At 41.8% G+C, this 14,056-nt stretch overlaps 1 protein-coding gene across 1 annotated transcript in view; it reads left to right on the top strand.

Annotated features, from left to right (window-relative positions):
- Positions 1-14,056, top strand: part of COL4A2 (collagen, type IV, alpha 2) — a 153,936-nt gene that overhangs the window by 128,091 nt on the left and 11,789 nt on the right. The window contains exons 29-40 of the mRNA XM_014944116.1: positions 1,909-2,070; positions 2,659-2,829; positions 3,969-4,112; positions 5,335-5,460; positions 5,802-5,983; positions 7,164-7,227; positions 7,604-7,678; positions 8,309-8,416; positions 9,386-9,493; positions 10,782-10,853; positions 11,065-11,190; positions 12,436-12,552. Of these exons, the coding sequence (XP_014799602.1) occupies positions 1,909-2,070; positions 2,659-2,829; positions 3,969-4,112; positions 5,335-5,460; positions 5,802-5,983; positions 7,164-7,227; positions 7,604-7,678; positions 8,309-8,416; positions 9,386-9,493; positions 10,782-10,853; positions 11,065-11,190; positions 12,436-12,552 (1,455 nt within the window). The remainder of the gene's footprint in view (positions 1-1,908; positions 2,071-2,658; positions 2,830-3,968; positions 4,113-5,334; positions 5,461-5,801; positions 5,984-7,163; positions 7,228-7,603; positions 7,679-8,308; positions 8,417-9,385; positions 9,494-10,781; positions 10,854-11,064; positions 11,191-12,435; positions 12,553-14,056) is intronic.

Below are 14,056 nucleotides of genomic sequence, written 5' to 3'. Positions count from 1 at the left end.
GTGTTTAGTAAATGTTTATAATCCATTTTACCTCATCAGTCTTTGGGCACGCAGGAACAAGGAAAAGATAACATTATGTACTTATTCATAACTTTAGGGTGTTCATTTTATTTCATTGTTTCACAGTGCTTAAAAACCAGGCTAAATTCCTTGTAGAAAACAGAGAAAACCATAGTGTCTCTACAAAATCTGACATTGAAGGTCTTCCCTCAATAGAATTCAGAGAGTGACAAAAGCGAATGTGGGAATCAAGCATTCCCTGTTACACAGTTTCAGTAGCATTTGGACACATAGTTAAATATAGGACTGCTGATTACCCCCTTGCACTGTTGTGGAAGTGAGAAAGGAGTAGTAATTGTGGGGCTAGCTCAAAACAAGGCGGTATGTCACAGGAACCTGTTTTGGAGACTCTTCTCATGATTTTCAATACAAATTAAAAAAAAAGAAGAAAAGAAGAGCATCATCTTACGCGAGTTATTTGAAGTGAGGAGAGCTGGTTTTACCTTTAGTAGAACCCCAGGGTGAAGGAAAGGGATAAAGGCAGCTCTGTGGCACTCGGCAAGTTTGAGAAAAGGCAAAAAACATCACTAACACCTTTGAAAAGGGGAAGAAATTCAAGGTAAAACATGGATTGAGAAGACATTACTAACCTTTGCACTGCTTTAACACAACACATACTGACATGCTCTTCAGCAAAATGTAGACAAAAGGAAAGACAAATAGTTTTCAAAATAGCCATAGTCCTATTTTGAGAGAGTTGTAATTATTTAATCACTGGTAACTTGGATGGGATGTTCAGAAGAAGAGTTTTCAAAAGGAGAAGAAAAAAAAAAAAAAAAAAAAAGCCTGGCTTTATTCCTTCCTTCTAAGCATTTCTGTAGAACTCAGTTTTCAGTAATAACAAAAAATAAGTACAGCGAAAAGAAAAAGCATTACTAGTTTTTCTGTTCTTGATTTATTTTACAGTTCTGAAAGAATGGCTCAAAAACAAAAGTGAATTTTTCTACGAGTCATGGCTTTTTAGTTTTATATAAAGTGGCTAGTGATTCCTTTGTATCATTTATGCCACTTAAACTACTAAAGCCTCAGAATAGGGAACTAAAGCCTGTATTCTATTGTTGAGAAAACTCACCTTATGTGACCTCAGTTATAAAGCACACTTAGCTAGTCAAGCCAATGGACCTACACTGATGTAAAAGCTGAATAAAGAGAAGCAGATCCACTGCACCTGGATTTTAAGTGCCATGTACTTTTGAGGTCTTGTACGCTGCTGCTTCTGTAATCTGAATGCAAAGCAGGGATTGCCTTTTAAATCTTGACACCCTCTTTGCTCTTACATCATCAAGATGTAGATTTTCACCCAGTGCACTAAGTCATGTAGAATCAGGGCCTTTTTGCTTATGAATTTGTATGAATCTTATAACAATGCCTTGTAACAAACTCACTTGAAAATTTCTGAACAATAACATGAAACCAGAACCCACCATCTCTTTTAAATGTTCCCATCCCTGCCTATCACATTTTAGAAAAGATACAGAGCATTATTTCAGTGGCTCAGTCAGCCGCTTAATTTGATTCTTACAAAGGTTTATGTGATAAAGAGAGAGATCAGGAAATACGGAATTATTTGAGTTAAAAGTGGAAGAGACCTGCTCCATCTATATCCACCTGGTGCCAAATTGCTTCCATTGATTTGAAAGAACCAGTCAATCTTTCTGATGCAACTATTGAGATCACTACTGGTAACATCAATTATTTTTAAAATAATGAGCAGTCTTTCCATTTGCTTCTCCTGTCGTCACTGAATTTTCAGAGGAAAAACATAAAGACTAGTGCATGCAGAAGTGATATGTAGTAATCAATTTTCTAGATATTTATGCTCTCTAATGCGTGATTATGGTATTTTAGGAGCGGATGGTAACCCAGGTTTGCCAGGATCCAAAGGAGATCCAGGGCCACAAGGTCTCCCTGGTTTGATGGGATTGCCGGGAACACCAGGAACACGTGGATTCCCAGGGCCACCAGGAAACCCTGGGCCAGCTGGTGGGCCTGGATCTCAAGGACCTCTTGGTGAGGAAGTGTTGCTGTCTTGTGTCACTCCTCCTGCCGGTTCTCTGTGGCAGGGCAACTATATGGCTTCCACAGCAGAAAGTTAAGCATGGGGTTGTGTTAATTCCCTGCCAGGGAAGTTACAGTAATAGTGCAGACATTGTGATTGCAAGTTGTGCCGGTATCACAGGTGGGAAGTAGGGGGTGATGATCGTCCTCCAGGCAGAGCTGCTCCTCCTTCTTCTGTAGCCACCTAGCAAGCCAGGTCAGAGCTTGCTGGTTGTAGATCGCAAGAAGGGAGCTACCAAATGGGAGTAGTCTTATGGAAAAGGGCTTAATTCTAAAGAGGAGGGGAAGGGAAGGTCCTATTGGGACCACTATTGGGAGTGGGTACAGAACCAAGGTGACAGTGAAACTGGCTTGCATTGATGAGCTGCTTTGTCTTTATAACCATTTCTGCAGTTCTTTACTGAGAAAAATCCTAATTTTCCCCCACCAACATGAAGCTGGGTAGGATAACATTTTTCTTCCTCTTGAGCTACCTTGTATGAAATCATCATGTACGTCCAAAAACTTTTTAATTTCCCTATTCGTATGTTCACTTGGCAGGTCCCCCTGGTGCTAGGGGAGAAGATGGTGAGCAAGGTTTTCCTGGCCCTGTGGGCCTGAAAGGTCTGTCTGGTGACAAAGGTGATGTAGGTTACCCTGGATTACAAGGTACACCTGGCGTGACTGGTCCCCCTGGCATAAGCGGAATGGATGGCTTTCCAGGAGATAAAGGTGAGCTTTGGACAGCTGCTTTGAAAAAAGTCTTGTTGCTTAAAGCTGTTCTGTGCTGAGATGAACAGGATACTTTCTCTGCTGGTCTACCTCTGTTTAAAATGGAAGAATTAGGGTCACAGGCCTAATATATTCCAAAATCACTGTCTGTTTTCCCCTGTGTCATGCTTGGCAAAATGCTAGCTTGTGACGTGCAGCCCTATTTGGAAGGACAATGGCTGTTTTATCTCTCCTTTTAAAAATTATGCAGTATTTACTCTCTTCTCTCTCCAAAAGTCTTTCCCTTGTCCCTGTCCCACGGGTTCTCAGTGAAATTAAAGAGATGTTTCCCCAAACCTTTGTTTTAAATTTTTTGAAGGTGGCAGTTGTGTACTGAGCAATTCCAGACAAAAGACCTTGATGTTGACTTTTACCAGCATAATAATATTACATATACAGAAGGCGAGATTCTCACTTGGCAGCCACAAAAACGCTATGTATAATGCAAATTGTCTACATCATACAGGGAGTTTCAACAGGATTCAACTCTATATGAAGCCAAGTTAAACACAAAGTGGGGGGTTGCATGTTTAAAAACACATGTTGCAATTTCATCAGTTGGAAAGCTAGGACTTTTTTGCTAGGACAGCTCTGGAGTACTGGTCGGCTCTCATTTGAGAGGAATGAAGATCTGTTTGTTAGCATGACCCATTTAAAACAGCATCCTCATGTTTTGAAAAGAGGAGTATGGGGATATTTGGTGAGAAAAGGCCAGCCAGTCCTAGACCCATGATTTGTATCTCTACATGTAGAACAGACTCACTAAAAACCTTGTGTGAAACAAGGTACCTTTCTCTAGCTTATCTGTAGGAGAGGAGTTGAACTGATCTTTCAGAAGACACTAAATTCTGGTCATCTCCACGGCATCTCCTTTTGGGCAGTTTAGGTAATTCAGTGTACCCCTGCTCTTGTTTACCTCTCAGAGAGCTTGGGTGCCTGATCTAGAGCTGCAGATTTCCCTAAGTGTCAAGGCAACCAAAAATGGGTACTGCTGCATTGAAGTTTTCATTCCATTTTAGACATGCGTTGCTGGTCAACATTTACTTAGTTTGCAGAAAACTGAGTGAGCTAATAGTTCTCTTCCTTTTCTTTCTCTAAAGGCTCAAGAGGTTCACCTGGCATTGATGGTTTCAAAGGCATGACTGGCCTAAAAGGAAGACCAGGCATCAAGGGAATCAGAGGAGACTCTGGCCCGTCAGGAGCTCAGGGTGATAAAGGCGCACAGGGTGCACGCGGCTTTAAAGGTATTTGCTAATGGGTGGTAGCAGTGTGTTTGCTTTTCACATCTGGAGAACTATTTTACGAGGACACAAAGACAAAGAAGACACATTTTTCACATGCTAAATTTAGCTCAGACATTCCTCCACCTATTTCACACATGGGCTTCTGGCTGGGAGGCCTGGGTTTTAGGCTCAGGGAAAGGTTACTTCTTTGTGAATCTTCACACGTTTAGGGTTGGAGACAGACATCTCATTATTCAGCTGAGCTCAGACAGTGGCACCTCTGGGCACATGCAGAACTCAACAGAGCCTTTTCCTGGGGACCGTAAGGTGTTTGGGGGAAAAGAATCAGATTTTGCTCTGGTTGTGCTGTAACGGCACTGAAATATTCAGAAAACCAGGCAATTAAGTAGTTAAAAGTCACAAATGTATCAATTGATATCATCATCGGTGAAATTAATACTGTAAGTAGTCCTCTTTTATTTGCATACAGTTATCTTTAAGTACACACTTTACCACGAGGCCAAAATGTTATTTCTAGAGACCCTGAGACAGCTACTTCAGAAAAATTGGTCTGCAATTCAAGAGCTGCAAAACAGTGCTCCCAGTAATTCAGGGGAGGTCTGAGCAAAAGGCAGGTGTGAAAACAGCCCCTGTGAAGAAAAGTGCAAATATGCTTCTTGGTGAAGAAGTGTAAGATCATAGGAGACAAGTCTGGGTGGCTGGCCTGTCTCTGCGTCCCACAAAGGGCTAAAGACAGTCATATAGTCTATTTAGGTCCTTTCTTCAGGATATTATTTACTCATGTCACCAGTAATCTTCAAATTAAGCAAAGGAACAAAGTAACAAATCCCAACACTTTCTTTCACCCAGGGCTTTTTGACTGAGAGTTTCCCTCTCACTGGAACTAACCTACTTTTCTGTACTTTCTCCAGTATGCTTTCTGGGTTTTGTAAACACATGATACCTAACTGATCTGCAGAGAGGTAAATTATCTATCACTGGGTCCAGCTCCCCAGGATTGTACGTACAAAAGTTTAACTCCGTTTTCATGTTTTCCTATGCTTGACTGTTCTGCTGACACGTTGTATTGACACAGGTAACTTATTATGCAAATGGATTTTCCATAGTTTGTGCAAGATTACCTATTAATCCTTTTTTGCTTAACTCGCTCTTCTGTTCGCTTTTTCCAACACAGTGCTGCTGACTAGCTTTTTGTAACATGGTCGGGTTTTTTATCCTTTAGGTGACCGTGGAGATCAAGGTCCCCCAGGAGAACCCCCAAAGCTCAAGCCCAGCATGATGATGGAAGTTAAAGGAGAAAAAGGAGATGTTGGAGAAAGGGGCACGAAGGGATTATTTGGCTTGAAAGGTCAGTGGTCACAACAAACACGAAGAAATCGCATTCAGGAGTATTGAGTGGTGTCTTTTCTCAGTTACCACATTAAATATTCCCCGCTCATCATAATATTGTTCTGCAGTCCCCTGCCTCCCCCAGCAAAGTCTCTGGCAGGGTTTCACAGAGCCATCCCTGAGGAAAGCTTTGCAGGGTTACGTTGTGTGTCTGGGCTGCCTTTTTGCAGGAGCGCATCATGGTGCCATGTTCCGAGAAGGCTGCTAGCCAGAAAACCTCTTACACACAAGCAACTGCAAATCGGTCTTCCCAGCTTTGATAATAAAGTCTTCTTTATTTTTCTTCTTCCCCGCCTGCAGGTAGCAAGGGAATGCCAGGCATCCCCGGAAAGACAGGGACTCCAGGGTCCCCTGGGCATCCCAGCTATGTGGCCGGTGTGAAAGGGGACATCGGCGCGAAAGGGCTGACAGGTCTGAAAGGGTATCCTGGTCCAACAGGCTCTCCTGGCATCAGAGGCTTCCCTGGCAGCACAGGAGGCAGGGTGAGTTCGTGCCCCTGAGGGTGTCCTTGTGCTGGCATTCAGCTTCTCTAGAGAGTGGCGTTCACCCCTTGAAATTCTGCTGAACAGCTACAGTGCAAAGATAAAAACACCATAAAAATTGAATAAATGGATCAAACATTTTTGCTTGATCCTGCTAATGTTCATTAAGCAGAGTCCTTTCTTTTGTCGTTGGAAGACATCCAAAATTCAGAAGCCAGCTTTCTGCCCATGAGGATCCAGACAGTTCCTTCTAGGTCTGTGGTCCTGTTACCATAGCTGTTATTAAAAATTATTCTCAGTGCTGGACTTACTCTTCCTTTTCTCCCAGGACTTGATAGTACCACTGCCAAAAATTACTCACTGTCACTCAAATAACAGTAAAAGAGTCTAAGAATCCCAGCTCCTAGAGGGTAATTCACTGTGATCCACTTTGGCTGCAAAATAAGTCATACTGGAAGAAATAAACTCTTACCAAAGGCTTTGTTGTAGTTTAGGCTAAATTGGCTTATGATGGTGACAGATGCTCTCCCCCAGCTTCTTGCTCCCAGGAGAAAAGAGGGAAAGATAAAGAGATTTACAGTAGACTCAGTAGACAGTAGACTCACAGACATCATTTGTTTGAGAGAGCCAAAATCTATTGCTTTCTCAGGTCACTTTGCCCTTAGATTTCACTAGGACTTTTTCCTAACCAAGGACTGCAGTACTCAGCACCAGATAGCATCAGCACCACTTCCAGAAAGAAATTCTTTACTGTGAGAGTGGTGAGACACTGGAACAGGTTGCCCAGAGAAGTTGTGGATGCCCCATCCCTGGAAATATTTAAGGCCAGGTAGGATGGGGCTTTGGGCAACCTGGTCTAGTGGGAGCTGTCCCTGCCCATGGCAGGGGGGTTGGAACGTGATGATCTTTAAGGTCCCTTCCAATCCAAACCATTCTATGATTCTATATATGTGTAATAGGATGTTCTCAATTTCAAACTTCAGTCTTTGCAAACATAACTTGTTCCTTTGTTTGTACTGGTTTGGTTCAACTCATTTCAGCTAAATGACTATAAATTATCAAGTACTAGGGAAATTAAAAAATGGTAAGCCTTTTTTCAGTATTTCCAAACTGTGCTGCTTGGGAGGTTGAATTAATCCTCATCGTCATTAACTGATACCTGTTTTCAACCATATGATAGGGAGAAAAGGGTATTCCAGGAGTTGCAGGACATTTTGGTACTCCTGGCTCACATGGTGAAATAGGTGAGTTTGTTCTCTTATCTGAGTGCTCTTTCTATTCATTACCCATCAAATGTTCAGCATTAAGTTCTGAAGAGCCTTAGGGGGCCTTCAGTCTTAAAGAGTCTTCGTACAGAATGATATTGTATAAGTGGGAGGCAGTGAAAAGGTTAATACTGGTAATTTCATGCAATCTGTACAGTCCATAGATAAATCCATCCATGATGGGGAGGGCAGCTGTTCTGGAGACTCTTATGTTTCTTTAACTTACTCCTCTTTAATTCTAGAAAGATAATAATTACTGAATTTTGCCTTGGAATTTGCAATTCCTTTGAAACAACAGGAAATACTGTTTAAATTAAAGCCTTACTACTCATGCATTCATTTTTGCTTGAAATAGGTGAGCGAGGAGATACTATAAACTTACCAGGAATGCCAGGTCTTAAAGGGGAAGTTGGTGTGCCAGGCTTAACAGGTATTGATTTCACAGTTTCTCTGGATGTATTACTTTTCACATGCTTAAGTCCACTGAGGAAGGGTGGGGGAGCTTATTGTAGGCTTTTGATGGCTGTTGAACCTCTGCTGTCATGACAGCTCCTGAAGAGGTTCGTCTGTTCTTTATTGAAATGTGTCTGCTAATTTTACTGCTGAAATTTGCCTCTTCAACTGAAAGTACAGTTATAGCAGTAAACATCAATCACAGGCAACTCTAGTAAACATTCCTATATAATTTTTGGCCATTGATAACGGAAGGAGCAATATCAGGCTGTGATTATGGAAGATGAGATGGTAGAGTCAGGTTGATTTTCATATTGGGTTGGATTGGTAATGTATTAAAATTTCCTGGCACATGTGGCACACTTGAACATCAGTGTCATATTCCACATCATTTGGGGGGTACTTTTAAAAACAAATTCAATGATGGTTTGGCCACTGTGTTGTAGATGACTATTCATTCTCACAGATAATGCAAGCACTGTGATTAGAAGAATGTCTTTACATGGCAAGACCAGGACCTGTTCAGTAGCCAACTTCACATTGTGCTTGTTAGCTTAGGGTCGTATAGAGATTATTAAAAGAATGTACTGGTTTTGTGGTTTTCCAGGCACAAGAGGAGGTGTAGGACAAAAAGGCGAAGGCGGTGATCCTGGTTTCCCTGGCATTGAAGGTCTCAAGGGCACACAGGGTGTCCCTGGCTCTGTGGGACAGGAAGGTAAAATATTCTCTTCAACACTCCAAAGAATAAAACTGATAAGAAGAGAAAGAAAAAGTAATCTCATTTCCCTCAAAAGAAAGTAATTAATTTTTTTAATATGTTAATCGTTCTGTAAGTTGGTAAAGAGCAGTGAAAAGGATGTGGAACTCATGGTAGAACTTAAGAGGAAACTTTGAAAGCCTAACTCTGCTTCATACCAGTTTTACCTTTTTTACAGTGATCATTTGTCCAGTAAAAGTGTTGTTTTGCTGGCCTACTCAGGTATTCTAATGCTGTCTCAATACTACAAGGAGATGGGCTTTTCAATGCTCTCTTCTGATACAAATGAAGTCAATATCCCCCAGGACCCAGTTACTCAGGATCCTTTGAGCAAGGCTCGTTGGCCAACTGTGCAAGAGTTCTGGGGAACCAAAGTCAGGTTCGGCTCTGGCTGGATCATAAACTCAGGGTTTAAGAACATGTCTTATTGCAGGAAGATCATGAAAATTCTCTTTTAGAACAGTTGCTCCACATTTCTCATCTAATTATAGGGCTTAGAAACTCCAGCCAAGACTGGAGCAGTTTCGGTAGGTATCTCACTGGGAAACAGTCTTTTTCCAACCAGCTTTCCAGTTGGAAAGGCAAAACAGATGTGGCAGAAGGGAAAACTGAGGTGCACAAAAATGAAATTACTCACTGTAACTGGCAATAGAAGTAAAATTATCATTTTAATAGGAGGAGCCCAACTGTATGAGTTTCTCAGACACCTGAAGTTTGTGACAAATTGCTCTGTTACACCTTGTCTCTCCTACCTTTGCTCACTTCGGTTTTCTTCTGCTTGGATGAGCCGTGCAGTGTCATGCAACGTTGTTAGGAGGGAAAAGCCTTCATTTTGCTACCCGAGAGAATGAAGGCAGCACAAGTCCATGTTTTTGGGCTATTGGTTTTAAGGACACTGACGAGCAACGATTCATGGCTGTCGCGCAGGTCTGCCAGGACTGGTCGGCCCCCCAGGGCAGCAAGGAAGCCCTGGGACGCCTGGATTTCAAGGTGAAAGGGGAACTCCCGGCTGGCCTGGCTTACCAGGACAAGCAGGTATTTACACAGCTTCAGCTATCCAGTCATTTCAGTGCGAGCACTTCCTGGTGTTCCTTTAGGGTGAAAAAGAAAGGGGGCTTTTTTGCAGTTCAGAGTGGCAGAGTTGCCTCTAGTAAACACTTACGCCCCATGAGGTCCAGGTGCATTAACGAAGACCCGTGTGGTTGCTTTCTGCCTTATGGCTTCTGAAGGATTGCTGTCTGCTGAGCTCACTTCAACTGCTGATGACCTCCCTCAAGCAGGAAAGCAGTTTGCAGGAAGTATTTTCACCTTTCATGACGGCTGGGAAGAAAAAAACAAAAAAAAATTATTTAAAATGCAACAAGATTAGTGATATCAGTATTAGAATATTATAATGTGGCAATAGATAACAAAAAATATACTTGTCTTACATCATCATCTAAAACTGCAAACTGATCCAACGTCTGGTTTTAAGGATAAATTACTTACAGCTCAGAGAGAATTCTGCTATCCAAATACAGATGATAGTTTAAAATGAAGCCGTTTGTTTGTATCACAGGATACAGAATCACATTGGTTGCCACCTAATTCCTTAATATATTAAGTCAGCAGATTTTTTTTCCACAGTGCAGCCAGAAATTGCCCTGCTTCTAGTAAGATTCATCTATCTGAATCTGCATCAAATCTAAGATAATATGGTTATGAAGGCTGCCTTTATAGGCAGTGAAGAGAGAGACAGACACTTATTTTTGTGAAGGCTGTACTGTCCTCCAGAGCTCTGGCCGTTGATTAGAGATACCTGTCTAGTTTTAACATCACGCTTGACACTTTGACAGGTACAAATAGGTGGGATAAATTTTCACCTGTAACAGCAGCAGCAGCTATTAGACATTTTGTTAGGGTTTTGTTGTTTTTCTTAAATGACACGGAGTGAATTTCTCCTGAAGAGAGCATCATTATAATCACATTTAGAGCCTACAATTATGCCATAATTATCTTGGTTTGAGGATTTTGAAAAACGAAATGGTTATTAACAAAATTGTGGCAGCAAGACTGGAACTAATGGCGTGCTACCAGACGGATCAGAGAGATTAAAAAATATCTCATAGTGAGTTCATTGGATAATAACAAAATTTGACAATCACAAAACCATGGTGTGGTGTATTTCATAATAAGCTTATTGTAATGAACTAATTTGCATACAACGCACAAGATTTTTAACAAGGAATAGTATTTATTCAAGCATTTTAATTTTTTTGCCTAGGAATATATACAAACTCATAGAAACTATTAATGATCATCATGAATGTAATTTTATTAACAGGCTTGCCTGGCTTAAGAGGAATCAGTGGACTACATGGTTTACCAGGCACTAAGGGCTTACCAGGATCACCAGGTGAGTGAGGCTCTTATTCTGCCTGCTCATGGCCCCAACGTTGCGTTCGTTGGCTGCAGGTTTGGTCAGGGAGATCTCTGCAACGTGACTTTGTTTAACTGTGTGTTTGGTAAATCCATATGCTCCGTACGGGTACGTTAGCAAGCTGGTATGTTGTTAGATGTCGAAACGTTTCAGCTTTCATCTTCATTTTTGAACACCTCCCCAACAGGTCCGGATGGCTACGGCTCTGCGGGTTTCCCGGGTGCAGTGGGGGACAAAGGGGAGGCCGGAGAGCCCAGCAGAGTGGAAGGCAGCCGAGGACCGCCGGGTCAGAAGGGAGACAGAGGTGTTCCAGGTTCGTACTCCAGAGAATGGGATCTGCTTGCTATTTGTTACAGCTGTGGGTGTTACGGATGTCACAGAACGCGGTGTAGCGCAGACAGCTGTATAGGCGAGCTCCCGATGTGGGGAAGGAAGGTCACCGTTTGGAGTTAGTGCTGCAGCTCTAACAAACACTATGGCTTTTCTTTCTTCCTTTTTTTTGCAAATCCATCAATGTTTGCCCTTCTTCTGAAAGCCTCACTGTCCATCAATGTGTGATTGTCCCTCTGAGCCCTCCTGGGCTCTATTTCCATGCTCAGGGAACCTTCATCCCTTGTGCAACATAAGCATCCAGCCTTCCAGCTCAAACCCACCTTGCTGTAGTAGGCTGTGCTTATCTCAGTATGGTTCATCACCAGTTCTTCTGCACCAGGGAGCCACCAGACTGATGTTACGGGTGAATCAACTAATTACAGGTTTTTTTTAAAAAAGTTTCCCAATGTTTTGGCTCTGAAAGGATTAAGGACATAAAGGATATAAGGACATTAAGGATATAAAACCTTACTGCCTTTGCCTGCTTGGTTCAATGGCTCATTCCTGTTCTTTTGTGGTACACTCTGTTGTTTCTAACATGCTGTGCCATATCAAACACCATTCACAGATTTATTATCAAGCCCTGGGAGAAACACTTATTTCACTTATTCATGTTTGTTTGTCAGAATCATTTTTATTTTTTTTTTAAATGAATAAACAAAAGGGGGGTTGTGGCTTCCTGACAACTTGAATCTACTTAAAATAATAATCTGTCATTGGTGGGCCAGATTTTTGACCATTTAACACTTCTCATCTATAGAGAACTTCTTGGACTCAAACTTTCGGTTTTAACTGACCCCCAAAAACCCTAAGTGAGTGTGATCCCTGACTCCGCAGGGCACAGAATAACAAAGGTGCTTTCTTGTCTGCTTCAATATACCTAGGATATTTTTGAGTACTTCCTATCTTGAAATAATATTTTACCTGGCAAGCACAAGATTATTAGCATTCCACACAGTGATATGTAATTAGCTATCCAGAGAGCTTTGGCACAGAAGTAGCATTTGGTTCTTTTAAGAAAAACCTCCACAACATCATCTGAAAAAAATAAACCAAAAATCAGTGGGAACTGCAGGTGTTTTCCATTATGAAAATCTCATTCTTTATATTTAGTCTAAGGTGAGTCCTTATAATTGCAACTGTGCATTTTCCTTGCAGTACTGATTATTTCTTCTCTTCCTTTCAGGAGTCCCAGGACCCTTTGGCATTCCTGGGCAGGAAGGATTTCCAGGGCCTCCTGGGATTTCAAATATATCAGGATATCCTGGTGATAAAGGCTCCCCAGGTCTAGACGGAGTGCCAGGTAATTCACACCTTGTTCCCCTCAGACAACAATAAAAGATTAAGTACAAGGTTGTGCCCTCAGACAACGATAGAAGTTTAAGTACCGGGTTAGAAACAGCAGTCACTGTTATTTCGGTCTTGATTCAGTAAAATATTCTTACAAAATGCAACACTAAAGTGCATGAATAATTGTTGGACAGAACTAATGGTGCATAAGGTAATGGGGACAGATCTCTTGAAAGCAAAAGGCAGTTCCTCCAGGTTGTCCTGATGGAAGGGCTTGATTTTCATGCAAATAACAGATTTAATCATCCAGAATTCTCTTAAAAACTTTCAGAAGCATTATGCTAATTTAGTACTTTAAAATGTGAGGTCTGTGGCAGACGTGCAAATCTACAGAATATTTTCTTCATCACTTACAAAATTTTCCTATGTGAAATTACCATGCAAACTAAGTTACATTAGGAAGCATTAGCTCTTATTCTCTCTAAAAGCCCACGCTGTAACTCTGCCTCTCTCACATATGAAAGGGCCACTCTGTTTCTCTCTATATTTAGAGGCTGATATACCTGTTGTTTATTGGACTGCACAGTCATTTCAAACTGTAGTGCTGCTGTGAAGAGCTTGTAGCAGAAGCTGCAGGTGTCCCACTGTCACCTTTATACGATGCATGGAAATTTTTATGTAAAGTCAGCAAAAACTTAAAACAGGCAAACCAGCTTAAAAACAACAAAATACCTAAGTGTGCAGATTAGTTGGCCTAACTCTGCATACAGATTCCTACTCCCCAAGCAGCCATTGGATTAAAACATAAAAATAGAAGCAGTCAGGAGAGTTGGAACAGGAACACCATCTCCCAGCCAAAATGGTGAGACAGGAATGGCTCGCTCATACTTTGCCACATGCATCTTGCATTCGTATCCACACGTGATCCAGCTTCAACGGGCAGCATGAGAGATGTCCCACTCAAAACCCAAGTTAGAAAGTCTCTCTTTCCTTAGAAATAAGATCCAAATGTCGTCTTAGGCAGCAGAGGTAACCAAACAGAAAACTGCCAGGCTTAGCCTCAGGCAATATGTAATTCTGGAAAAAGAAGCTGTTCCCATAATTCCCAAGACAGCATGAAGTAGTTATTTGTATCCAGATGTTAAACTGAAGCACCAAGATACACGGAACAGTAAGTCCTTGGCTTATTTACCACCTGGCACTGAGTCAGATACTCGCTGCTTTGATTTCTCTCTAGTTACTTGGAGAATTTAGGATTAAGCAGGAAGGCACCCAGTGAAGTGGGGCGTTTGCTGGGGAAGCAGTAGCTCATTGAGGGCTGTATGTCAGCAGGCCCCCCACTTCTGCTGAAATCTTGCTTGAGATGACACTGTGCTTTGTGGGAGCTTCATGCTCCAGTTCCTCTACTGCTGCAGCAGAAGGGTAATTCCAGCCTGAGAACAGGAACAGGAGAGCTGAATAAGTCTATTGAGGAGCTACGCATTAGCTCCCCGCTTAAATTAAGGAAATAAAACCTG

Source organism: Calidris pugnax, unplaced genomic scaffold (assembly GCF_001431845.1).
Source record: "Calidris pugnax isolate Ruff unplaced genomic scaffold, ASM143184v1 scaffold69, whole genome shotgun sequence".
NCBI classification, from domain to species: domain Eukaryota; kingdom Metazoa; phylum Chordata; class Aves; order Charadriiformes; family Scolopacidae; genus Calidris; species Calidris pugnax.
The sequence above is the reverse complement of the archived record's forward strand: the minus strand, read 5'-3'. Positions and strand labels throughout refer to the sequence as shown.